The sequence below is a fragment of the Neolamprologus multifasciatus genome, chromosome 3, assembly GCF_963576455.1.
Source record: "Neolamprologus multifasciatus chromosome 3, fNeoMul1.2, whole genome shotgun sequence".
NCBI lineage: Eukaryota > Metazoa > Chordata > Actinopteri > Cichliformes > Cichlidae > Neolamprologus > Neolamprologus multifasciatus.
Genome location: NC_140441.1, coordinates 28,221,072 through 28,248,808, shown reverse-complemented (window position 1 = coordinate 28,248,808; position 27,737 = coordinate 28,221,072). Strand labels below are relative to the sequence as shown.

At 41.3% G+C, this 27,737-nt stretch overlaps 1 protein-coding gene and 1 long non-coding RNA gene across 3 annotated transcripts; one reads left to right on the top strand and one right to left on the bottom strand.

Moving 5' to 3' along the window:
- On the top strand, positions 1-22,972 carry LOC146522435 (lysophospholipid acyltransferase LPCAT4-like). 2 transcript variants are annotated; one of them, XM_085155505.1, is made up of 13 exons: positions 1-426; positions 1,297-1,660; positions 3,543-3,655; positions 4,484-4,544; positions 4,719-4,777; positions 6,036-6,070; positions 8,402-8,456; positions 8,759-8,841; positions 20,683-20,808; positions 20,908-21,064; positions 21,810-21,902; positions 22,194-22,329; positions 22,459-22,972. In XM_085155505.1, the coding sequence occupies exons 1-13, from the start codon at positions 334-336 to the stop codon at positions 22,608-22,610; spliced, it is 1,527 nt and encodes a 508-aa protein (XP_085011631.1). In that variant the 5' UTR covers positions 1-333; the 3' UTR covers positions 22,611-22,972. The 2 variants fall into 2 exon arrangements, with proteins under 2 accessions (XP_085011631.1, XP_085011632.1); XM_085155506.1 differs by lacking the exon at positions 1-426 and adding an exon at positions 434-589.
- LOC146522436 (uncharacterized) lies at positions 9,911-20,999 on the bottom strand. Its single transcript, XR_014873457.1, has 2 exons — positions 20,884-20,999; positions 9,911-20,794 (listed from the first exon to the last, which is right to left on the bottom strand). It is a non-coding gene; the product is annotated as an uncharacterized LOC146522436 (long non-coding RNA).
- Positions 22,973-27,737: the final 4,765 nt, after the last annotated feature.

The window sequence follows — 27,737 nt, the reverse complement described above, 5'->3', positions numbered from 1 at the left end:
CTTTAAATGAGGCTGGGTGGCGTTGCTGTGGCGTTTATTTTGCCATGTGGAGGAGAAGGACCGGAGAAGTTGGTTTTTAGATGGTTGTCGTCTTATGTTTTTGCTGCTTCAAAGGATTGCACGCGAGCGTTTGGCTTCTACTAGCTAACTGCTCTTTTTAATAGAGTGCGCGAGGCACTTTAATTAACCTTTTAATTTAAAATAAAAGCAAACAGGGGAAGTGACAGCTTTATGTAACTTTTTAATCAACCCCTCAGGGAGTGTAAATTACTTTTTTTAAGTGTTAAAATTCCTTTAAGAAAATTAATAAACTTTTCCAGTTTACCTCGCGCCATGGAGAGGATCGACGACGGTTACTCGGCAACGCAGGAGTATCCACATCCGTTCATTCACAAAATGAAGCTGACCAGGGCGCAAAGGATCCGGGTAACGCTCAAATATATATCGATAGAAAATAAAATAGAAAAACGCATATAATGACGTGTTTAATTTTAGTGACCATCAGTCATTCAAACATTGAGTGTTAACACCTGAAACCAACCATGTGATGATTTTTACCAACACGGAAAGAGGAGCCAGTCACTAAGAGGTTATTTACGAAGTATTTACTATCAAGCGTTTTCTCGTGGGACTCTTCTGGTTTCCCATTTTCTTCTATTTTTGCCATTTCCCATATCGATACAATCTTCAGTTTAGGCTTCGACAGCTCCCTGTTTCTCTGAGATCATAAGCAAATGAGCCAAGTCATAAATGTTCCCAGCACGGATAGGCGGGGTCGATGATGAGAACAACATACCAGAGGGTTGCGCAACTTTGGAAAACGTATCAGTGTGGCTGGGAAGCAATGAGATAGGCTTTCAATTTATAAACATGTGTAAAACTGCACCTCTATGGGCATCTGAGTGTGTTCCCCTTATACACAGGTGCAAAGCTCTAATCTTAATTTTATTCAGTAGTTTCAGACTAAAGTTGTAAAACCATCAAAAAAGGCTATTTAATAGCTACGAATCAGGGTTTTCCTGTCACAAAATGGGACTTTGGTGACTGAATAAACTAACCAATCAATAAAGGAGTCTGTCTGTTACATTATTTGACAGAAATCTGTGCCTCATTTGTAAATATTTGCTAAGCAAAAATTTCCACTGTTATTCATTCTGATGAAACTAGGTTTAAACAAATGTATTTATCGCAGCGCTGCTAATTTCAAATCATGCAAAGTCCCGTTTCTGAGCGGTATGAGATTTATTGGGTCGTATGTGTGACTGCGTATTTAATGTATTTCTTCTGATCTCACAGGGTTTCATCCTTGGCAGCATCCTCTTCCCCATACGCGTCACCTTGGCGGTCCTTTTCTTCCTCATAATGTGGCCCATCGCCCGGCTGAGATTGGCCGGCCTGTCCGAGGAGGAGCGCTCCAAACCCGTAGAAGGCTGGCGCCGCTGGTTTTACCACCCAATCATCTGGCTGCTGAGCAGAGCTGTGTTCTTCTCTCTGGGTTTCTACTGGGTTAAGGTCAAAGGTCGCAGGGCAAACCTGAAGGAGGCTCCGGTGCTGGTGGTGGCGCCCCACAGCAGCTTTCTGGACATGCTGGTTTTCTGCCCGGCCCAGCTGGCGTCGGTGGTGTCGAGGTCAGAGAACGCCAGCCTGCCGGTCATAGGAGGTAAACAAGAGTAGCTCTTAGCTAGTTCTTAAGATTTATCAATATATACATTTCCTTCATGCGCATTTTTTTTTTTTTTTTTTTTTTTTTTTATTGTGGGTTGACAATAATGGGAATTTTCAAGTAAAACAGATAGAAATTACATACATTGTACAGGGATAGGTGTCAGAGAACTATGACATGACAGAAGAATAGCAGCAAGAGTGAAAGGGAAGCTTTACAAGAGGGTAGTGAGGCCTGCTGTGATGTGATGTAATGTGTGGTTTGGAGACAATGGCACTGACAGAAAGATGGAGATGCTTAGATTTTCCCCGGGAATGATCAGAATGGACTGGAGTAGAAATGAGACAAAGAGACTGAGATGGTTTAAACATGTGCAGAGGAGGAACACTGGGTATATTGGACAAAGGATGTCGAAGATGGAGCTGCCAGGCAAAGAGGAAGACCTCAGAGGAGATTTGTGGATATAGTGAAGGAGGACATGTAGAGGGTTGGTGTGACAGAAGAGGAGGATGCTAGGAACAGGGTGGAGATGGAGGCAGATGATCCATGAACTTGTTTTTGCGTTGAAGCCATCACCGTAGCCTCTGAGGAGCTAAAGCACACTCGCACATTTCTGACACCGATAATGAATAAAGAAATTAACTGTTAGATTAATGTGCGCCTCCTTTTCTTGTGAATTCTGCTGCCGCCGTGCTAGAAGCTCTGCAAACTTGCCCACACAGCTTATTGCATGCTGATGTAAGGTGCTGCTGAGCTATGGTCTTAGGGCGTACATGCTGCTTCCTTTCAGATGTCTCCATGTCTGCTGTAGGAGAGAAATCTGCCTTTGATCGCGTGTTTTATCTTTTACAGGAACCCCTCGGCTATTCTGCTGACTCAGCCTCTGATGACAACATGAAGGTCGAGGCTTCAAGTGCAGACTTCCTTGTTTACAAGGAACTTGTTACTTGTCTATCCAGTTACTTGTTTATCTAGGTTGGATTTCATAAAAGTCAAAATGTAATGCGCAGTATTTGCAGTTATAGATATAGTTATATCTTTTCTTGTTTCTCTTTTTTTCAATGAATTTCATCCTCTTGTCTTTACATCTGAATTAGCTGAATTCTCTCCACCACAGGGTAAAACAAACTCACTGCTGGGAATCCATCCTGAAACCCCTCAGGACTTCTAGTTGAGCTGTTATTTTGCAGCATTATCTAATTTAACTTTATTTCACAGGTTAAAAAACTGCACATATAGAACAACCACACGACTGATAATAAACACCTGAAAAGTTTCCCAACTTTGCCCACAAATAAGTTTTTAAGAAAGCTTTTTTTTCTCCTCTGGATTGTAAACCTATCTGCTTTTAGTCACTTGGTTGCATTTTTGTAATGACAAGTGCCTGGGTGACATATTTTCCTGTGCTGTGGAGGTATTCACAGTGCAGTGTGCTGATAACAGCAGGCATTCGCTCTCCACCTTTTTCACACAAACAATCCAGAGCAATATTTGGCCATCGGGCAGTTAGAGTAGGGGGTGGGGGAACTCCAGACCTCAAGGGCCGGTGTCCTGCAGGTTTTAGATGTGTCCTTGATCCAAAACAGATTATTTAAATGGCTAAATTATCTCCTCAACATGTCTTGAAGTTCTCCAGAGGCCTGGTAATGAACTAATCATTTGATTCAGGTGTGTTGACCCAGGGTGAGATCTAAAACCTGCAGGACATTGTCCCTTCAGGCCTGGAGTTCAGCACCCCTGTGTTAGAGGAAAGTACAAGCATGCGAGGAGATCCAAAGATAAAGAAGCGGCCCACACCGCTGGCTCCTGATCTGCTGCGTCTTACAGGGTGTCTTGCTTTCTGATTCTGATTCTTGTTCTTTTCTTAATTGTGTTTCAGCTCTGCTGGAGTTCAACCAGTCTGTGCTGGTGAGCAGGAAGGATCCAGAGTCGAGAAAAAAAGCTGTCGCTCAACTCAATGAGAGGTTGACCTCCGACGGCTACTGGCCTCAGGTGAGACACTTTGGCGGCTGACAGAATGTCACTCCTCCCTCGGCTGGGTTCTTGTTTACAGAAGTGAAATCTCTACCAAATTATCCTGTCAGACTTTGCAGCAGTTTGAGGAATGCAAAGCAGATTAAAGATAATCTTTTAATGGGAATGGTCCTTCTGTTGTTTACTGCTTGTGGTTTAGAAAAAATCTGTAGTTTGTCACAAGTGAGCAGTTGATCACGATTAGATTAGGTCCTCTTGATGGAAGAGGAGGAAAATGATCCACTTTTATGCCTCACGGGAACACATTTGTTTACATTTGTGTCCTTAACAACAGTGTACACCAGGGGTCCCCAATCCCAGTCCACGAGGGCCGGTGTCCCTGCAGGTTTTAGATGTATCCTTGATCCATCACAGCTGATTTAAATGGATAAATTACAATCAACATGTCTTGAAGTTCTCCAGAGGCCTGGTAATGACCTAATCATGTGATTCAGGTGTGTTGACCCAGGGTGAGATCTAAAACCTGCAGGGACACCGGCCCTCGTGGACTGAGATTGGGGACCCCTGGTTTACACACTGAAAAAGTCACCTCGGGGCAGCTGTTACTGCTGGTAGAAAAAGAGGGGACACAGATTAAAAGACTCAGTGTTTATGAAGAGAAAAGTAAAATAACTATGTGAAATTGTGGCTGAGAAGATAAGGGATGTTGATGTTTCCCAAAGAGCTTAAAGTGAAAGGAGCCATAAGCAGTCTGAAAGTCCCGTGTGAGGTGGCAACACTGCCATGACATCACAAGCCTGGAAATCGCTCTGTCTCAGCTCACTGCTTCTTTTTATTTCTGTCCAGATGCTGATGTTTCCCGAGGGGACAACGACTAACGGCAGTGCTCTCATCAAATTCAAGCCCGGTGAGTGGGACCTACATGTGCGACTCACGTAGGTGACATCATGCTGGTTTTCCAGCCGTTTGAACAAATGATGCAGGAATGACCTGTGTGAGCGGGAAGGGCGAAGCCGCACATTGTGCTGCTGCTGTGTGATTAACTGCTCCTCTTTCCTCCTGTCTCCATCGGTGTCATCAGGTGCCTTTCTCGCTGGAGTTCCTGTCCAACCTGTGCTGCTGCATTACCCCAACAAGCTGGTGAGTAACACCATGGGGCATGCTGCTGGTGACAGCAGACTCCTTCTTTGGCTCTTTTAGGTTATATTAATCATTTGAGCCCTTCCATATTTTACACAGGACTGCCATTTTTGTCGGCTCTGTTTCCGTTTATCGTACCTGGACCGTGTCCTCTGTCTGTGGCAGATATTCTCAAATGTTCCTGGGTCTTTGTTTTTAAAGAGGTCTGTGATCACAGCTCAGGTTTATGCCACACTGGGCTGATTTGCCTGAAACTGCAGCTGTTCATCCACAGAGAGATCTGTACCAGGGAGATGCTATTTGGGTAAACGGGCCTCAAACATTATCCAAATGTTTCCCATGCACCCCATACATGATATGATTGAATGGCTTTAATGAATCATGTCTTTAAGGATGGCCTTGGTGTTCATTAAGGGTTCGTAACGTGTCTCGTTGGAGTCTTTATATTTTGCCTATCTGAAAATCTGATTTCACTTCCTGAAATCAGATTTATCATGCTAGGAAAATAAACAAATAACTCTAACTCCTTAGTGCCTAGTGTATCATATTTCATACTTACTGTTTTTGGGAGTTTCTGACTTTTCTACATTATAAATGTATTTTATTTCTCCCATTTCTCCCAGAAATACATTTCAAAGCAAGTTTTTTTAAGGTGTGTTTTTAAAAAAAAAAAAAAAAAAAAAAAAAAAAAAAGCCAGATGTAGCGAATAGGATACAAATTAAAAGCCATGATTGGAAATTTATAGGGAATTTTTTTTTTTTAAACAAATTTGTCACTCTCCATTTTCAAAAAATGTGAATTTTGTGGCGATTATTTAATATTTCTGGTTCTAGTGGGTTAAGTGAGTGCTGCTCTGATGAGCTTCTTGTTTTGTTTTGTTTTTTGTTTTTGTTTTCACAAACCTGCATTACCTGCAGCCTAGCTCAGCTGGTACAACAGCAACAGTTGTGCAACAGTATTTACGGATGTTTTATGTCATGTTCTGCGGCCTCCCCTGTCATGTCCTCTTCCTGGGATGCGTTCGGCACACACAGTCCTGTACTTTAATCAGCTGAGGTTTGCATTTGTGAACACACTGTGATGTTTACTCAGGCACTGTGTTTGCATACTGGGTACTACCGAGGTGTGCCGGGACTGACTGGTATTATATATGCTATAAAATAAAAGAATAATAACCCCTCCCACTCTGGGAAAGCAACTGAGAGGAAAGATAAGAAAACTTTAAATGTTTATTTAAATTTGTTGTCTCTTCTTCAGGATACTGTCCGCTGGACATACAAAGGCACAGCCTGGTGAGTTCCTTCATTGCTTCACCTGCACATCTGTCACACATGTTTAATGTCAGGGTTTAGTTTAGCAAACCCCAGAAACAAATGAAAATAAAAATCTACTTAAGGTAAGCTCCAAGTAAGAACTTGGTGCTTAAAATAATTATACAAGAGCAGCTTTTCAGCATCCTTATGCTTTTTCTAGAAGCTCAATGCAGTGCTTATCATTGTCAGCTGTAACAGATCAGCAGGGCCCTGTGCTATGAAACAAGTCCAACACACCCAAGACGTCTGGCTTTATCTGGTTTCACTTATGCCAACATCTGCAATCAGGATAAGCAGTCGCACGAATGTGGCGATCACTTGAGATGAGCGCGTTCGTGTGGAAAAAGGTGGCGTTGCCAGTCTGACCAATCACGGGCACGGGTGTATATTTTTACAAAGGAAGATAAAACCGCTACATCAGAGAGATATGAAGAGAACAAACACACAATGCGTGTGAGCTTCAAGTGCTTTTGTCAGACTAGAAAAGATTTCTTGTATCAATAAAGTTTGGCCTGTTTGAAGCTGGGATGGAAAGTGGGCAAAAAGTCTGACTGCACAAGTTCAAAAGACTTCTCGGTGCCACGGCTCGAATATTAAGAGACATGTGCTTACAGTTAAGGGTCCCATCAAAGTTTTGTTTGGAAGATGGTTTGTTTTTTCCCTCCCAGCTGCAGCTCTGATGGCGTTTAACAGTCTGAGAGCAAGAAGAATCACCCCACTTTTGTAAACCTTTGAAGTTGCTTTTAAGAATCTGTATTTCTTACTGATGCTCATCAGGGAGAGAAAAAGACTTTAAAAACTGAAGTTTGTCCTATTCTCTGTACACAGAGCTCTGAGAGATCATCCAGGAATGTCGATGCAAATCTTCAGATTAGTCAGCAGCCATCGTTTTCATACCTGTCTGTCGCTAATCTCCAACATAACTTGCTCCAGACTAGCATACGTTGCCATGGTGAACCGCCCACTACACCAACAGGTTTAGCTTTTGTTTTTAACACATACAACATATCAATAATTCAATTACACTGGGGGAAAAATGCAAGGATATTGGCAATATTGTTGCAAATAATCAAGTCATTTGTAAAAAGCTTATGATGTAGACAATATAGAAGAATGGAGATCGTGTTGAGCAAAATTTAAAAAGCAGAAACCAGTGTTTTGTTTTTGTTTTTTTGTTTTTAAAAAAAAAAGCTCTTCATAAGGGTCAAGATTTTAATGTAATAAGTGTGTAAATGTAAATTAGTGAAGAAAGAAGTGTGATATTGTCAGAGCATGGTAGTGGAGGAAGCCTTCCTCCTAGAGAGCGTTTTTGTTTATGACCTTTCAGAAGCCCTTGTGAAGCATGACACAGACGGGAAGCTAAACGAGGCTGAAGCGTTCCGGACTTTGCACTCTAAGGAAATGTGCTCGTTTTTTCCAGCGTGCGCAGTAATACTGACCGCACCTGACCACTCTCACTGCTGTTATGTCTGCTGCTATGTCGTTATTGCATTTTTAGAGATTTGACACAAAATATACAACATCAAAACTCAGTATTAAATGGTAAAATGGTAAATGGCCTGTATTTGTATAGCGCTTTTACTAGTCCCGCCTAGGGACCCCAAAGCGCTTTTACACGTCCAGTCATCCACCCATTCACTCTCACATTCACACACTGGTGGAGGCAAGCTACAGTTGTAGCCACAGCTGCCCTGGGGCAGACTGACAGAAGCGAGGCTGCCATATCGCGCCATCGGCCCTTCTGGCCAACACCAGTAGGCGGTAGGTGAAGTGTCTTGCCCAAGGACACAACGACCGAGACTGTCCGAGCCGGGGCTCGAACCGGCAACCTTCCGATTACAAGGCGAACTCCCAACTCTTGAGCCACGATCGCCCACGTATTACACTTTTTGTATACCAAAACACAAGAGCAGAAAACAAAGGACAAACATAGGTGGGGGAAAATGTTAATCAAAGGTAGCTAGTGTACACAGGGAAGGGGGGATGCTGATTTTCCACTCCAATGGTCCTGCCTTCTCTCACAGCTCATCTTTGGTGGGACAGATGTGTTCTTGTCCCATCATAGCAGCCAAATATGGCGCCATTGTTATTCAGGTGAATATAATACCCCTCCAGAAATGACTCAGGACCAGACGGGACCAAAACAGGTGTTCTTAAACAGTATTATCGAGCGCTATGCACCAAGATCCCTTTAACATATTTCCGATCACAGTAGCACCCCTGCACACAGGATCCTGCCTGAACTGTGATTTAATCAAAACAAAATGCTAATTTTTCATGATGAATCTAATCTTCTGCTCTGTGTGTTAGGACCGAGGCTCTGTGGCACACGGTGTCCCAGCCGTACACCAACATGACTGTTGAGGTGAGAACTGGTCATTCAGCTTATCAGACAAAAGCGTATATATCTACAACTTGTGAAAATGTCCTTTTACACACCCACACCTCAGTGATGTGGGTGTGTACGCCCACGTGTGTGTTTAGCACAATCTGACATTACTGTTAATTGTAGTGACAGGTTACAGCCATGACTGGGTGTGGGCAGAAGTGTGACAGAGTTGGTGTGGTTTAAAAAAAAAAAAAAAGTGTGTGTGTTGACTTTTGCCTCTCTGTTGAGCTGTTACTGTGACTACACCAAACAGTGTTTATCTCTTTATTGTGCTGCAGTTCCTGCCAGTTTACAACCCTTCAGAGGAGGAGAAGAAGGACCCCAACCTGTACGCAGACAACGTTCAGAAACTCATGGCCAGGTGAGGCGCACATTTTCCCTCATTTTATGACACGTCAGCCTAACAGTTTGGCTGCAGCCGCTGATTAATTAAAGTTAAAGTGGATTTTTGAATGCCTCCCTTTTATTTTTATTTTTATTTTTTTTTAATAATCCCACTTACTGGTTCTCCCTGTTATGGGGAACCGGTTTGTTGCTCATGTTACAGTAGACATGCATTACAATGGAGGTACATTCCTGTCATTCCTGTGTCCAAGCACCAAAAAAAGTAAGAAAAACCAACAGTGGAGATTCAAAAATTGCAGTACTTCCACTGACCACATAAACTAAGTATTGTTACCAATAAAACTGAAGCACAGACTTACTGCACACGTTTAGCTTAATTGTATTTAGATAAGCCAATAGAAAGGTCTCACAAGGCCCCAGCAGCACATATGTCAATAGCAACAGGTGGCTGCCAGATGGTTGCAGACCAGTCTCTAGGCCTGTGTGACTGGAACCTTATTCACTTGATCTTACCTATCACACATCCCAGACGGCCAACAAGTAGTTAGCAGTTTACCTCAAAAGCACCAGAACGTATCTTTTACCAACAGTTGTCACCACCTGGTGGCGTGCAGAGAAACTGCAGGTTTAAACATGCCTTCTGGTCCTTGAATTTCTGTTTTTTTTAAATACTTTCTGGCTCTGTTTGGTGATTTTGTGTTTTGTGTGTTATCTCTGCAATGTCACATTTTTATTAGAGATGGACCGATCCGATATTACGTATCGGTATCGGTCCGATACTGACCCAAACTACTGGATCGGATATTGGCGAGAAATAAAAAATGTAATCCGATCCATTAAATATCAAAACAGCACCTCACAAAACTTGCTACACGGTGTAACTCGGCTCATAACCGTAGCACGTGGCAGCAGTATGCATCACGTGATTGAGCGGCTGTGTGTATTTGTAGCCTCGCTACCAAACCAGCATTTCATCTCCGAGGAAGTTTTCCCAGAGAGAAGTAAAGCAAGTGTGTAAGTTCATCTCTGAATGTATGTAAAGCATTCCCACGTTAAGCTTAACAACAGATATATAGAGCGACTGCCTCTCTCTCTCTCTCTCTCTCCTGCTGCCACTTCAATCGTGAAACTGCTTAATGATCAGCTGATCGGCTTTTCTGTCGCGAGTCCGTCTCTCTTCTTAGTTTTTGGCCCACTTCTCACCAGAAAGAGGAAACCAGCGGCTGAACAACAGCAGCACTATCAAGCTTGATAAGCTGTTGTAAGAATTTATTTAATATTACTTTCTACACCAGGATCCTTTTCTACGCAGCTGACGGCTGGTAACTGTGCAGGGGCGGATCTAGCAAAGTTTAGCCAGGGGGGCCGATAGGGCATGAACAGGGAAAAGGGGGCACAAAGACATACTTTTCTTTCTTATTCTCATTTAAAATGTCTAGCTTTTAATAAATAATTATCTGACTCTTACACCCAAAGTTTTAATCTGATGTAAAATACATAGAAGTCCATTACTGTATATAGTAACTGTTAAGTCTAATATACCCTATAAGCTATACTACTTTTTCCTTTGGGAAGATACCATCTGTGCAATTCTGTTGAAGAAAGATGTTGAATCTATTTAATTATTCTTGAAAAAATTTTTATTTTTGTGCATTTTCCCCCTGCATCAAATTAAATTTGATTACATCGATTAAGCATCATGAGGTGGGGGGTGGTTCCCTATTTTTTTTTTTTTTTTTTTTTTGCTGGGAGTTTGCAACCCTATTAGTTAGGTTGCCTAATATTTCTGCTAAGTACTCTTTAAAATACCAGAATAGGGAGGATGGAGTAGGTTTAAGTTTATTAGATTGATCAGTGTTGCTGAACTATGAAATATTTTGGGCGCAGTGTATTTTTTACATACAGGTATAACAGAATAGCTTTAGTGTTGTTATTTATTTAAACTTGAGTATAAACTTATACAAAATGCAGCAAGATATTAAAAAAAACATTTTATTGATTAAAAAACACACTATATCGGATTCATATCGGTATCAGCAGATATCCAAATTTATGATATCGGTATCGGACATAAAAAAGTGGTATTGTGCCATCTCTAATTTTTATGATGTGTAGTTACGTGTGAGCGGTCACGGGAAATTATATTTCATGTAGTTTTAGGTTGGATCTTATGTACGAGGCAGTGTTACGGATTCAAATATTGGGAATGGATACAAGAGGAAAACCAAAATAACAACACTGGTCCGGCCGGGTCAAGTCAAACGATGATTTAATGAACACACGCGTGGGAGATGGACACCATACAACAGACAGCATCAGATCTCAAAATGGTGGAGCCTTGATCAAACTCTTATAGCCTCTAGTGGCCCCCACCTAATCATAAAAGCCTAAACATTCACATTCTTTCTCTCACACAGCGCCTAAGCTACAACCTTGGCTCCCTGTTTATCTGCTCCTGCTGATGGGGCAGAATGCTCTGTTCTCTTCTAATCAGACAAATGAGACGATGACTTTCTGTGAACAATATTTTCTTATAACTCAGCAGTATAATGCATCACAAAACAATATCATTCATTCACAATAAATCAACAGTCTAATATAATGCAAATCAGTTTACCAAATGTAATAGTTATCACCTTCTTCTAATTCAGGAGCATAATGCAAACTAAAACTACATAATAATTCACAATCTTTAATTAGGGGTCTAACATGGCATAAAATAATATCATAATCCCACAATTCCCCCTGATGAGCTCTTTAGACTTAAAGAGCTCACTTACACCCTGCAATCCAGTGTTGCCGGGTTCATTTCTCCTTACTCCTTAGGCCCTTTGTCCCCCTGTTGGGTGAACCATATGTGAGATGACCTCTGTGTTTGCGCAGTTCAGATGCAAGAAAAACTTTTATTACAACAACAACAGTAGGTACAGATGATACTCCCATCACTCCCCAGTTCTCCCACAGCTTTATTTCGGTGCTACCTTATACCCTCCAAACGTACTCAGACTAGAACCTCTGTCCGAGGAGCTTTTAACCTTTATTTTATTGCTGTAGGCACCAATGTCTTCCAGTCGGGTGATCCTCGGCTCTTGTTTCCTTCAACATCAGGGGTTAGACAACCCTTCAGTCGTTGCACAGATCAGGGGATTATTCTGCCCCGATTTCAAACAATGATCTGTGTATTCTGGGGTCACAGCTGTGTTCCCCAGGAAAAGGAACAGAAAGGTGTTCTCCTTATGACCAACAGCCTCTCGAACGTCGTTGGTGTGGTGTTCCTGGATTTCCGTCAACCCCTTCATGGTTATTGCTGTGTTTATTTGATCCATCCTTTTTAGGTGACTAACTGGAGCCCAAAATGCCATGACACTTGAACCCAGTTGATGTTTCCGCAGTCACCGTAACTGTCTCTGCTGCCAAGGATCCTCGTATATCTGTGACCTCGTCTGGTGTCTGTTCCTTTCTCTGTAAGAGACAGAAAACCAAAACACCTCTCTTCCTAGCTCTAACAATCTAATGTTGCTGTCTACTGATCTTTTGGTGATTCAGAATTTGTTTAGAATATTCAGAATGTCCCAAGGACTTATCCTAATTTAGTGTATGTGTGTGTAAGCGTGTTTGCATTTAGCCTGCTGCACTCAAGGCATTTCCTACACTTTATCAGTCCGGACTATCGCCGAACGAAGCTTATGACCTTCAAAAGACCGAGTGCCAACTCATTATAAGCACATTTGCAAGATATGTATAAAAATGATTAAAACCACTCATTCTAATAAAAGACATAAACAAATTAGCCATTTCTAAATCTAACATGTGTCCATTCAATGAAGCTAGAAAATTAAAAGAAAAGGTTAGTGAGCTCATATCTTAGAAAGTATCAGACTTTCTCCTGTCCAGTGTCGTTGCTCCAGTCTTGTTATCCTGTGTTAGGGAATGAAATCAATTTAATTGTCATGTTAGATCTGTTTAACACCTGGCTCCGCCCAGAGCCTGCGTCTTCACAATTGTCTACAAACAAAACCTGTACTATTATGAACTTCACTTCAACATAAACTTGTTGACTACTTTTGACACCTGTAGATAGAAGATTAACATGGGGTTATAACAATCACTGTAATACAAATGTTAATATGTCAATAACTTCAATAAATGTTCAATGCAATGCTTGTTATATGATTCTGATGTAACAATAATGCTGATGCTAAAATAACAGTAAAACACACCCTTTTTATCCCTTACTGACCACAGCAGGGGCCTCTATGTTTTAATTCAGCCATGAAGCTCACCTGATTCATCACTGAGCCCCACCGGCACTGGCATTTGACAGGGTGGTGCTGCATATTCTTCCTTTAATGTCACTATTTTCAATCTGTTAATTAGAGTGCTTAAACATGAAGTAGACTACGTCCACTACAAGTCAATACAACTGTGAATGTGGCCAATTATCAATCTATTTACCAATCAATAACAAAAAATAGCTTTTATTTTATGCATGCTTTTAGTCAACCACTCACCCACAGGATCTCCAATCCCAGAAAATTCCTTCTCCTCATTTAATGAGTCTGTCCTCCTTCCATGCCCTGGTAACTGGTCCATCCAGAGCTGTATCATTATGAAATATACATACAACAAGCCAAACCACACTTTGGTCACACCAACCCTTTTCCGCCCTGAAGATGTCCAACGCCATCTTAGTCTGGACTGTCAAAGGTGACTTTAACGCTGATTGTTCCGACAATCCATTTATAACATTTCCTGGTCAGATTAGTCAATCCCTGCACTGGAATAAACATAATCAACATGATCAACATTTTTCCTGCGTGTTTTTTCACCATCTTATTAATTCCAATGGTCCATCCTTATGTGGTTTGCTGCATTATGTTTATCTAGAACTCCACTCTGTCTCTAAATGTTTGAAGAATTTTTCATGTTTGGGGTCAAGTTTTAAGAATTTGACCATACGTGAAATTAATAATGTTATCACCCCCATCGGGGCTTACCTTTCCCCCTTCTGATGATATTCCTCCCTATTCTTTGCAAGTACCCCTTTTGGTGGCGAGAAACTGTTGGTGTGGTCAAGTGGGTGCTGTAAAAACAAAAGCTCAGGACAGAACAGTTATCAGTCATGTACTTCATACAAAATTAGCATATATTGAATTTCATATTGATCCTCTGAGTGTAATGGTACATTTTAATTTTAATTTATCAAAACTAAACAATAATTTTTCTTTATTTTGCTCTTGTTCTTGTGCAGCACCACATCTCAGCACATGCCCCTGTCGGTTCTATCTTACTTTTCTAAATTATTGACTATTTCAATGGAGAACCTAAATGACGTGGACCAAGGTTTGTCATTACATATCTCTATTTTGAATGTGACCGTCTATCATTCCCCTGTTATTCATAGGTATCAATAGAGTTTTTTCTTGCTTTTTCTATCAAAATTGATTGACTTTTTACAGTGGCCTGCTATGGTTAATAATAACATGTTCAGTCTTGAGTGAAATCAAAGCTTCTCTTCACTTTAGCATTTAACATTCCCAACAATATAATGTGCTGCATTAATCGAAACACAGCTAATAAAACCCAATTTTCTTAATGGAAACATCAGTAGCTCAAAATTAGCAACCAAAGGGTTAAGTCTGCAGTTCACACTCATGTGAAGCTACAGCCTCCCCCTTTAGTCTCCGTCCTCCTTCTACTCCTGCAAAAACAAAACAAAGCGAGACAAAACATCCACCCTTCTTTTACAGGCTGGGTGAATTGTTTGTGGACATGTACTAATCCTAAAGTCGGTACCGTTTTTGTCTCAGTATCAAGTCAGTTAAAACTTTTAGTCGTCAGTCCATCACAGTCCAGTCACATGCATACATTCACACACATTCATACCAGATATTGCTGATAATGGAGTCTCACGCGGAACCTATTCGAGGCTCCATCACCAGCAAGATGACGTTATCATTTTAAAGGAAAAACAGTTCCTTGTTTTTTGGACTGGATTGACTCGCTGCAATCCTTTTAGGCTCAGGACTTCTCCTGTGATCAATGTCCCATATAAGTGAATTTCTCCCAAGCCCATTATAATCATGGAGAAAAATACTTTGCAACTGTTTTCAGTAAGAATATTTTATAGCGCTTTAAAGTTCAATCTCTCAGGCCTGGATTAAAGAGCTGATTTGTTAAATCAGGAACTCACAAAATACCAAAATATCACCACCGGTGGATCACTCCTCTCAGATGTTCTTATTTCAGTGCACTGTAACAAAAGCAAAAACAACGTAACCAATAAAATACTCATATAATAACAAATACTGGGGCCCGTTAGAAACATGTCCAAGCATAAAACCATCTTTCTCTCTCTTAGAGAAAGAAAACAATCCAAACCTCACTGATAAAATCAACCTAGTGTTAAGCAAAACCCAAAATCAACCAAAACTTCACCAGAAAGTTTTTCTCTGTCCAGGGACAATATTGTGTAAGCATACAGGTACCGTAACTTCTTTTGCACTGACAAAAAACATGTTGGACTTATTTGATTCAATAGTGGACACTAGTTGCACACAAATGTTTTGCTTTGGTAAAAACTTAAACAACTGAGTTAAATCAACACAACCTTTTCATATTCAGTAAACCTGTGCATTTTGAGTTCAGATTACACGATTAAGACATGTTCAGATGGAGTAAGTTGAGCTCCTGGAATATTTTAATCCTTCACAATTCTGTCATTTTATTTCAACACTATTCAATAACTTTTATCCAAATTCTACTTGGTCCCTTAAATACTACATGTTGTCTTCATATTGCCTACGGTTCAACAAAGTCTAAATTCTGGTTACCATAAAAATTGAATGGGTCTACAACAACTACCATCCTCCTATCTTTATCCTGATTGCAGGAGGGCTGGGAAATAACTCTAAAGTGATAGGTTACGAGGCAGGGTGCACCCCGAACCGGTCACCAGTCTATCACCTAGAAACAAACAACCATTTACACTTACATTCACGGATAATTTAGAATCATCAATTAACCTAACTCTAACAGCTGCATGACTTTTCACTGTGGCAGGAAACCAGAATACCCAGAGAGAAACCACTGCAAACTAGCCAGACTGTGGACTTGCACCCAGGACCTTCTTACTGTGGAGCAACAGCACTCACCAGCATGCCAACAATGTAGGAAATACAGGGAAGCTATGATTTCCTGTTGAATTTTATACAAATCTTTAAAGCCTGAGGCAATTGTGTTAAATACATGTGGGATGCTTACAGAAATCCAAGGGCTGGCCCCCTTTTCTTATTTTTATTTTATATTTTATTATTGTTATTATTTTTATTTATTTATTTATTTTTTTTAGTGTGTTCCTCCTTCAATTAAATCTCAATCACGAACATGTGACTCTCCGAAATAAGGCTCACACCGTTAATTCATCATTTTCACTCTGTACCACTGCTCCTTATCAGGCTGTGTGAAGCACGGTAAACAATTCAGTCGAGGCCTTGAGCCATAAACAGACATCACTCACAGACATTGTTTTCATAACCAAACTGCTTTAGACCCTGTCCCCTAAATCTACACAAATGCCCTCTGGGTGACATGAAATGCATTTAACCAATTAAACAATCAATGGCTTCTAGTTGTTGTAACAAATTCTGTATTTGGACGTTTGTGTGCAGCATTTTGCGTATCAGCATAGCATTTGTTAGTAAAGCATTCTTCATTGCACAAACATGTATATGTATGTGTGTATGTGTGTGTGTGTGTGGATCACTTCTCAGTGAATTGAATCAGCATTTCGATTTGTGTGCGTGTGTGTGTGTCATTTCTCAGTCAATCAACGAGTGCATATGTGTTCATATGTGTGTTTCTCTTGCTTCTGAGTCAGTGTATGTAAATGTGTGTGTTTGTGTGTGTGTTTGTGTTCATCACTTTCCTGTTCTGGTGTTCTGGGTAAACCATGGCCTGAAGCGTGCCCTGGGGTCCTGCCCTCCCCCTTTTCAGTCCGTTTGGGTCCATTGGTGCTGCTGCCCAAAGTTCTCTCCATACTAGTTCTGGCCCCAATTGAGGCAGTCCTTTTCTCCAGTGTCCTGCATCTTCTCCTTAACTTGACCCTTTTTGCTTCTGTAGGTTCTTCAGGGTTTGCTCCTGGTGTTGGAGCTTCTCGTCAGGTTTGACAACCTCCTGCTCCAGCAAGCTCCGGCCTGATTTTAAGTCCTGTATCTGGGACTCCAAGCCTGACTGATGGGTTCGATTAGCAGCCAGCTCCTCCTCAGGCATGCTCAGTTTCTGCTCTGATGTCTTGAGCTCTTACTGAGGACAGAAACCTCAGTCTTTTCCGTACACGTCAGATTGAAGTTTATTGATGTTTTCCTTGCTTTGCTCCACGGCCTTCTGCAGCTCTGCTGTTTGGCTCTTCTCAGAGGTCAGCTCCTGACCGAGCCCCGACACCTGTGCCTTCAGCTTATGTTCTTCTGCTGCTTTTGTCCAATCTGAGGTGCCTTCTGACCTCAGTTACTCCTCGTGTCTCTGGCACGCCCTTTCTGCTGCCCGATCCTCCGTGTTGGTCCGTCACTGTCCTGCACAGTTTTAATGCAGAGTTGTTAAGGTCAGCATTTTTTGCTCGGCCTCACTTTTCATCCGAGCTTAATAGGCGTCTCGTCACAGCTCTGTCAGCTGAAGCTGTCTGGAAATCTCCCCCGTGTAGTGAAACGGGCCTTGGATTTAATGTTCTCCGTCTCCGCTGCATGAGATTTCTTTTCTGCAGCACTGTTGACATTCTCAGGCTGTTGTTGTGGGTCCAGCTGCTGTAGCATTTGGTCAGGGTCACATCAAAGATGGTAGAAGGGAGAGCAAAGATGGTAGAGGGGAGAGCAGGAGTCCAGGTCAGCCTCGGCTTTCAGGGCCGACAAAGCAGCCTGTAATTAAGCATAAAGAGAAAAAACAAAAACAAAACAAAAACAGACGAACAGGAAAATGATGTTGTTTGAAAATAATGTTGTTTTGGCTATGTTATTCAGAGAGGGGCCAGGCCCTGTGTCAGCCTTCTCCCCCCCTTTTTTTTGTTTTTTCTCACTATATAATCAACTCATAACCCACCAAGTTGACAGGACAACACAGGTACACGTTAAAATTCTTAAGATCATGTTTAATAATTCAAAAAAGTAATTTTATTTCATTCAATAATCACTTATATTAATCAATCAGAGGAAAACATGTCACAATTTGACTCTTTTAACCACTAAATTTGTTGTTTCATCACTGGTTTGTGATTTACCAGTGTCTGTCTTTTTGAAGTCAAGTTGTTGTCCTGCAACCCAGAGAGTTTATTTGTTAGTAGTGGATAGACTTTATCATTTAACATCAGGTGTATGTTAAGTTTTGCTGCTTTAAGCTTGCTGGAAACTCTTCACGTGTTCATGAATGTAAGCTGTTTCTTCATTGCGTGTATGTGCGTTTGTGGGTGGGTTATTTTAACTTTTTTTTTTTTTTTCTCAAGCAAGGCATTTCTCCAATTGTATGTGTTTTTAATTTTGTTTCCCAAATTTTGATTTCCCACCTTAAATAACAGCATTCCATGTCTTCAGCCAGGAATTAGAGCTTGCTTGTGAGATTCAGGGACACATGGTGCCAAAAACAATTCAGTGAAAAACTTGCCTGAAAATTTCCAGTGATGGTAACCGATAACTGGAGGAGAAGATGTCCTTTAAACTTCTTTTTCGGGTGGGGACAAAGTGAGAGGTCAAACTGTAAAATTTTGAGCCAGAGCTTGGCATGTGTGTCGTCCCAATTTTATTAATCTATCCTTTTGCCGCTGTACTCAGGTCTCCAGGTTGAGAGAAATCCACCTGTATTAAGAGACTAAAACATTCATTTACTATTTTTCTTACAACATCCATTTAATTCATCTACCTAGATTTTACTCTCTCTCTTGGTGCATAGTTCACACAGTCAGGCAGTTGCCTTTTATGGGCATGCAAGTTTCCGGTCACTTACCCCCAGCAGCTGCGAAGCCGTCTCTCCCATATCAAAACTCAGCCAAACATTAAACATTCACCGTAGTGATTTAAAACTTTATTTGTAATATTGTAATCAGCAAAATCAGCGTTTTAATTACAGGCATGTATCATTGTTTGCAAATCATACTTATATAAAACTCAATAACACGCTAAACAGGAAGTCCTCTGTGGGCTTCACAGCAGCCACCTCATTTGCATGTTCACACACTATCTAAAAATAGCTCGCAGCGCTGCAACGCGCTGTCGTCACACACAGCCTCGTTTCACACTCAACTCTCTATTATATTACAAAGACGTCTTATATTTACAATCACTCTCAGGCCTGAAAGTTTTAGCGCCTACACAATTTTGACAAATTTAAGATAACGGGTCCAACCGAAGAAAGTCCAACTTTTTTGTAATCAATTAACCAGTATCAGACTCTAACTGTATCTGGCCTCATCTCTAAAGTCCCTACCTCAATTTAAAGTGTCCAAAAAAGCGCAGATACCGTTCAACACGGTAAGGAGACTCTAACTCCTAGTTATTCTGGAGTGCCCCAAGCTCCACAGTGACCAACTGACTATCCCTCAAAGAGGACAAGGCCTAGGCGTCCCTGGCCTTGGCAAGCGTTACCTCTGAGCACTGCGCCTCCTAGTGGACTCTAACCACCGTTCTTAAATAATTTATAATACTTTTAAACAACAGACAACACCCAAAAACAAGAGTATGACTGAGGCAGATGCAACGTTATGGACATTGGAGACTCTAACTCGCAAAATGACCAACACAGATGCAATCTTTAGACCAATGGAGACTCTAACTCACAAAATGACCAATTCCCTATCCAACTACCTGAGACTCTAACTCAGTATTATTTTCCTTTACCTTGGGACTCTAACCCAGTATTATTACCTTTACCTGAGACTCTAACTCAGTATTATTACTTTATCTTGGGACTCTAACCCAGTATTATTACTTATAAGCTTATTTCAAGTTTCAAAACTCATGAGATTTTTTCATCAAAATCAAAACAGGCCTTCACCAGTAATTTCAGTGAGTAGGCTTTTAATTTATACAGTCCAATTTGGCACAGTTTGGATTTACATTCAACAGGTTGTGCCTCACCTTTAGATATGCCGGCTTGCCCACTCACGTCAGACCACTGGCTCGTGCCTGCCCGTTCAACCACCTCGGACCGTCCAAACCTCCAAAACTTCCATCCCAATACCACAGGACGAGCCCCCAAAACTGTTACGGATTCAAATATTGGGAATGGATACAAGAGGAAAACCAAAATAACAACACTGGTCCGGCCGGGTCAAGTCAAACGATGATTTAATGAACACACGCGTGGGAGATGGACACCATACAACAGACAGCATCAGATCTCAAAATGGTGGAGCCTTGATCAAACTCTTATAGCCTCTAGTGGCCCCCACCTAATCATAAAAGCCTAAACATTCACATTCTTTCTCTCACACAGCGCCTAAGCTACAACCTTGGCTCCCTGTTTATCTGCTCCTGCTGATGGGGCAGAATGCTCTGTTCTCTTCTAATCAGACAAATGAGACGATGACTTTCTGTGAACAATATTTTCTTATAACTCAGCAGTATAATGCATCACAAAACAATATCATTCATTCACAATAAATCAACAGTCTAATATAATGCAAATCAGTTTACCAAATGTAATAGTTATCACCTTCTTCTAATTCAGGAGCATAATGCAAACTAAAACTACATAATAATTCACAATCTTTAATTAGGGGTCTAACATGGCATAAAATAATATCATAATCCCACAGCAGATAGAGGGATTTGTGTCTGCTGGTTGTTGTGACGTAGCTGTTTCTCCTGTGTGTTAGGGCCCTTGGAGTCCCTGCTACAGACCACGTGATGGAGGGTGGGGTTCCCGTCAGCAAAGTCGGCGGCCTGTCCCTCCCGCTGGAGTCTCCAGCCAGAGAAACGCTGACGCTGCTGCACAAAAACGGGTGAGAGATTACTCCCGCTCATGTTTTACTAAACTTTAAACCCTTTAGTCTCTGTCACACATCAGCTTACTTCACCTCCTTTATCCTCCTCTCCGTCAGTCTGGGAGCGCATGAAGTACAGGAGGCTCTGGACAGGATGATTGACAGGTGTCGCTCAGGAGCTCAGGGTGCAAAGGTCAGCGCAGAGGAGCTCGCCTCCATCCTCGGGCTGAGCCACCAGCAGACAGCTGTCCACATCTGCAGCCTCTACTCCAAGGTACGGTCGGGTGTACGCGCTGCAGCAGAGTCAGACCGTCCTCTTAGGTTTTATGGCTGTAAACTGCGCCTGAGTGCACACTGTGTGCACCAAATATTTGTTTTTCACAAGAACTCGCGACAGCTGAGTCAACTATACTCGGATCTGATAAGTCGATAAGCCGACAAGATTCAAAATGAAATGCTTCGGCCGCTTTCGATGAACTGATTCTTCAGGGAGGGAGGGCACGACAAAGGTTAAGCGTGTTTCTCTGTTGCCGTTAGACACTGTAGATGTTTGTGTAGCCAATTAGTGACGAGGTGAAACACAAACCCTTCCATCCATCTGTAACTCGTACTTACTGGCAGCAGGTTGAGCAGAGCATTTTAAAAGCTCGTCGGCCAGCTTCTTGTTAAAGAGTTTATGCGACGCTCGAGTGAGAATGGTACGGATGATTCTCACAATCCACAGAAAGAGCAGATCTATTCAGAGGAGCAAGGACAAACTAAACGCTGATGAATGTTAACCGATAAGTCACAAACTCGCAGCTGCTTCTTCTAACCACAGGATCCTGGATTTAAAAAGCCCTGCTGTGTTTACCGAGAGCAAACAGATCTTGGGGCATATCATAAAGAGGAGTGCATTGTGATTTCGGAGTTTTGATTTATAAATGAGGCGTTATAATAACTCATCTGTGCTTTTTCAGATAATGCGACATTTAAAAAGCTCAGAGGGAGAAGGTGCTGATGTAATCTGTGTGTTTTAGGATGACTCTGTGGACCTGAGGCACATCTATTTTAGTGTCGCACCCCTGACTGGATGTGTTGACCTGAAGACACTGCTTCGCTCTGCTTTCACTGTAAGTCCTGCTGATCGCCTCACCTTTCTCCACTTTCCCCTGTCTGCATTTAGAAATATGACACATAGTCAGGATATAATTTTAACTCCGTAGTAAGAAATTACAGAATTAAAGAGACCTGCATGTTTTAGTTTTTAAGCCTGACTCCCCCAGTGGGATTTGTGACTCTTCCCTGGGTTCAAACTGTGGAACTTAGGCTCGATCGGCTTGCACAAAAACAGTCTTCACCTCCATAAGGAGCCTTTTTGTACCTCCTGCTGTTTTCTTGATTGTTCACTGTTTGTTTTTCAGTTGTTTAACAGAGAGGGCGGAGGCAGCCTGAGCGAAAGGGAGCTGTCGGACCTGATGGAGGCGCTGGTGGGCGTCCCTCAGCACAGAATTGCCGACCTCTACGCCGCCACCTCCGATCAGAACCGGCTCACTGAAGGTGAGAATCAGCTGAACAGTGTAGATGAGCTGCAAAAGAACAAATTTCCCTCAAGAACCAGGGCGGTCAGTGAATGCCTGTTACTAGACGGTAGTAAAAAGCATCCCTGCTGTGGCTTTGTTTCCACAGAGAGTCTGCTGCGGGTGCTGACTGCCCACCCAACCTTTCAGAAAGTGACGAAAGAGTATCTGAAGCCCGAGGAGGCTGCAGGTACTCTATCCAACGGGAGGTCTGTGAACAATAACGGATCAGTTTACAACAACAGCAAGAAGTCGGAATGAGGACCTCGCAGTGGATTATTTTGGGGGGGGGGGCAGATTGAACCGAAATACTGGACAGAAGATTGTAGACATGTGAGGCGTGATGTGTTCATTGAAGTATTTATAATAGTGTATAAACTAAATGGTGTGACTAAATGATACTACAGTTCCTGTGTGTGTGTGTGTGTGTGTGTGTGTTTTAATTAGTCTGAATAAATCTTTGCTTCAGATGCTGTTAAAGTCCAAAGGTCTTGAACATGTTATTTATAAAGTTTCTTTGAATGTTTGCTGAGGTGGGGTTTTTATAGGAATCCAAAGGTTTATTTTTTCTACATGAATTTGTGTATTTTTGTTTACACGTGACAAATAAAGTGTCAAGTAAATGAGCTGCTGTCATGTCCTCCATCATTCCTGAATTCTGACTCGATTCTTTCATTCACACAGTCAAATCTTGAAGTGTTCCTTTAATCGTTTTGAGAAGTATATCCACTCACTCAAAAACAGTTGTACACGTATGCTCAATAACATGTCATCTGAATGTATAGCTCAATAAAAGACATGACAAAGCTAATATAAGTTTTAAAAAAAGTTGACTATAACCGGGGTGCACATAAGTGGTCCGCAGGTGCCCTTTCAAAATAAAAGACACGCACCAGATGAGAAGTTGCAACGCGTGTTTGCGTCCATAGGATTTTCATAAGAGGACAGACATTTGTTCAGAACTCTTAAAGATGTCGAAGAAGCAAGCGCCTTTAAGCAATTACTTTGGTGTTCGTCCACCTCCAAAGAAATGTCAGGAGTCCAAACCGCAAAAGAAGCGCGTGAGCTGGTTAACTTCTTTGTGCTCACGCTGTTACTCCACAGGGTTGTGAAAGAAGCTGAGTAATAATGAGCAAGATAATGATATTTAAAAACTGAAGAGCACAATTAAATGGATAAAAGGCTACAAAAGTAGTGCAAAACCTCTTAAAACATCTGGTGGAATATCTCACAACTGCTCACGTTAATCAGTAACACTGCCTGCTGTAAAGCGAGGATTCCCAGAGAGCATGAGCAAAGTAGCTGAACATTTAAAGAAAAAAATAAAGTCGCAAAGAGTCTGGGTTAAAAATTATCCCTGAAACACGTGTAACGCTTCCAGCTCTTCAAAAATCACAGACGCTCAGAAAGGTTGGCTTTTCACAATTTATTCCTGCAGAAGACATAAAACACACTCAACAGGTGTCTTCTGATGGTACTAGCAATTGTAGCTCCCTCACAGTGCAAGCGCGCGCTGTCTCGACAGACTTACAATTAACTTTTTAATAAAGAAAAGATGGAAAATAATAATTTCTCCCATTTTTCAGTCTGTCACACTGAACTTGTATACAAAAAAAGAAATCTTATGACTAATAAAATACATTTCACAATCGTATAAAACAAAATAACAGGATAACAGAAGTCTCAGTAAACAGTATCACCGGCTAAACATTGCCCTCTAGTGAAAAATTAATGGTAGCGCACTACATTTTCACTTGCTTGTGCTTTACAGACAAGATGACTGTTAACGGCTCACATACCTGCAGAAGACATAAAACACACTCAACAGGTGTCTTCTGATGGTACTAGCAATTGTAGCTCCTACAATGTAAAACAACATCACAAAAAGCACAGAAAAACAGTAAATCAAACACATTTCCTGCTATGCGCAGCAACCACTAGGGGGCTGACAAAAGCTTACTGCCAAAGAGCATAAATACGGCAGAAACACTGTTTAACAGCAACCAGCCTTTGTTTCGGTTACACAGAAACTTTCTAATATCAATATGAACCTATATACATCGACATGTACAACTTATGTAACAACATTCACACCAGAAACCATAAAAATGCCAGAGCCTTTCATTACAGAACTTGCACTGTGAGGAGCGGAAGCCTTAGCAGCTTCTAAACGTTAGAGTGAGATCCGGTTTCTGGGTTTTCAAAATAAAATATAATAAAAAAAATGATAAAATTCACACTTAAAATAATAATTAAGAACAGGTAAGTGCACGCTTTTCTGATGTATTTTTAACTCCGTTACACACGCACTGGATCTGGGGTATGTGACCTTTTACCCCTCGAGGGCACGCCGTCTCAAACACAAACAAAACCAGCATCGCTGCGTTTATGAGGGCGAGTTAAAACTCCATCATGCAAGGAAAGAAAAAAAAACCATATAGATAATAAAGAAGATCCAGAACCATGCTGCAGTGCTCTCTGAACTCTGAGACAGGTCGAAAAACTCGAAATCAGAGAAACCTCATCCCTAAAGAGGAGATGGACTGTCGCCCACAAACACAGTATGTTACACGCTTTGTTCCAGCCTTGCGCTTGGATAAGTTCAGCAGTAATTCAGCTCTATACAAAGAGTCCTCTCACCCTTTGAAATATCCGGCTTGTTGTGAAAAAGTTGACAATAGTTTCCAAAATTGTACATCATGAAAAAAAAAGAAAACATTAAACAACTGTTCGACATTGACATGACAACATTTATGTCATCAGTTTCCAGGACATCAGTGAAGGCTGTCTTGGCTTTAAGGAAAGCATCCAACGTCTGCTTGTTGACTTGAGGACTCTGTAAGCTGGCACGTCTTCAGCGACTTTCCCCCACTGAAAACGCTCCGTCCGCATGAACAGAATCAATGTTTTAGAACATTTGACCTGTTTTATACTTCAATTTCTTCAATTTTATACATCCGCAGGTTAATTTGGAGCATACTTTGATCTTGCTCTCTCTGCTTCTTAGCGCCTAATTATTCACGTTCAAAGGTTAAAGGTGAAAAATGAGAAAGCTAAACGTTAACCGACTTTTAACCTACAAGTCGTAACTGGCAAATCTTATATAAATATGTCTCCACGCTGAAGGCTAAAGGCCTCAGACAAATGATCAGCCAGCGTAGGGAACAATTAGTGCAGAGGGCACGCAAAAGGCAAAGTTCAAAAAGCTGGAAAGTAGGACATGAGGAAAGTGTCTAAAGAGTTTGACTGTGAGACACGAGGAGAGGAATGGTGGCGTGAGGCTGTAAACAGATAGCAAAGGAACAAAGAGAAACAGGACAGAGTGAGACGAAAAAACCATTAAAACTCGTTCCAAAATCATGACACAGTGGAACAGGGAGAGAATCGGGACAGTCTTTGATCCTGTTTCTGTAAAAAACCAAACTAGTATCTGTTCTAGGGAAGGCTTTGGGGAGCACACCGGGTCTCGTTTCAGGAAGAGAATCAGGAACATGTCACATTTTTTATGATCTATGTCTGCTTTGCAGCACTGATCAGGCAGTGATGATCAGGAGTTGTGTTTGTTTATCCCAGTCAGTGTCGGGGCTGCAATGCAAATCCCTCTGAAAACGCTTCATTGGCCACATTTATGGTCGTGTGGGCTGCGTTTTGTGTTAATTACCATGTGATTGTGTCCTCTGTGCAATTATATCTCCATAGAGATGCACATCAACAAGAAAGTTGCAGCATTGTATTTGTTTCTGCTGTCGGGGACCACATGTAACACATTGGGACACAACCATGCGGTAATTAACACAAGCTGGATCAATACATAAGTTGGTTTGTAGGATCTACCAAGACTCACTGCAGAGCTCTAAATGAGCTGTTACCGTGATCCAATGTCTGTATTCCACAGAGGGCATAAAACATGGACATAGCTGCTGTGACTTGATTTTTGGATCTAGTCTCTTCATTTTGAAGCCTCAACTTTGGTGTCTTGGCATCTGCCATTTGGGGGGTTTGGAGCCAGAAGTCACCTTACCTGGATGACACAGTTGAGTGCAGATTTATCAACTCATTGCTATCAACAGCTGATAGCAAATTGCCTCTATAAAGAGTGTACGTGTGCAACAAAAGACAGAGCTGTGAAAAATTATTTGCCAACTTTCTGATTTCTGAGGGTTTTTTGGTTTTTTTTTTTGCATATTTGTCATTCATATTTGTCATTCATGTAGGTGAAATGCCTTCATTTCACCTACATTTTTCACAAATGTAGGTGAAATGAAGGTTTTAAAGGTATCCGGAGCTTTAGTAAACTTTTACCTTCTTGTAAACCTGAAAAACTAGTCATCAAAAAAACACAAAATAAAACTGGAGTAAACAGCAAAGCAGTGCTGGGATTCAAACTGCTGAAGTTAACGCAGAAATACACACTGAAATGCTTTCCATAGAAGAAATGAAATGTGATATTATACATGTATTTTATATATAATTATATCCAGATAAGAAGTTGTTTTAAGCATCTTAGAGTTACCCTCATATTCTGGATGTCTTTTAAGCTATTTTTGATGTTTGGTAACATCCTGAAATAAAATGGTTTGGCAGTTTCTGCAAATCAAAGGTAAAACTATCATTTCCAAGGGTAAATAACCTTTTACAAACCAAAGTCAGAGACATCATTTTATCATATTTAACAGGTGTTTTTCGTAGAAGTCCAGTCAGTGTACTTTTGGTACAACAGTTCTAGTTCAGCTGCTCCCTGATTCACAGGGGTCACCACCGCAGGTACATTCTTGTTTTTGATTGGGTAGATTTTTACACCGGATCCCCTCTCTGACAAAACCCTAGACACGTTTTGTGTCAGAGTTGGAATCGAGCTGGCGACCTTAAATGTGTTCAGCACTACACTGTGAGGGAACTAAAATAAAGTCAATGTAGGCAGTTTGTTAAAATACTTGCCCAGATTGAGCTCTAGAGGCATTCAAAGCTACGAAGTGCTGTTCAGATGGTTTCAGTGTGTTTGTTTTCGAAAAGGTAAAATTCAAGCACTGCAAGGACTGGGGAGAAGGGACTTTGAGGGATATTAGATTTTATAGCATAGAAATAGTAGAGCTAGTACTTTCAATGTTTGAATCGGAGACATATATCCCGTTTGGGGTTCAGTCAGGGCATCTGGTATAAACATCAAGCTTGTGGAGCTATGTTTAAGGAAAATTAGTTTTGTTGAGACAACGCCGGTCTCTGGGATTCTTTTGGTCCTGGTAGAGATCAGGCTGAGATGTTTCCATGTTTTACACAATCCTTTTATTACCCATTATTCTTACAGATGCATCTGGAGATCAGCACACTGCATTCCTATGCAGTCCTATGCTAAAGGCTGATCTAAAGAACTCCACACAACAGTTACAG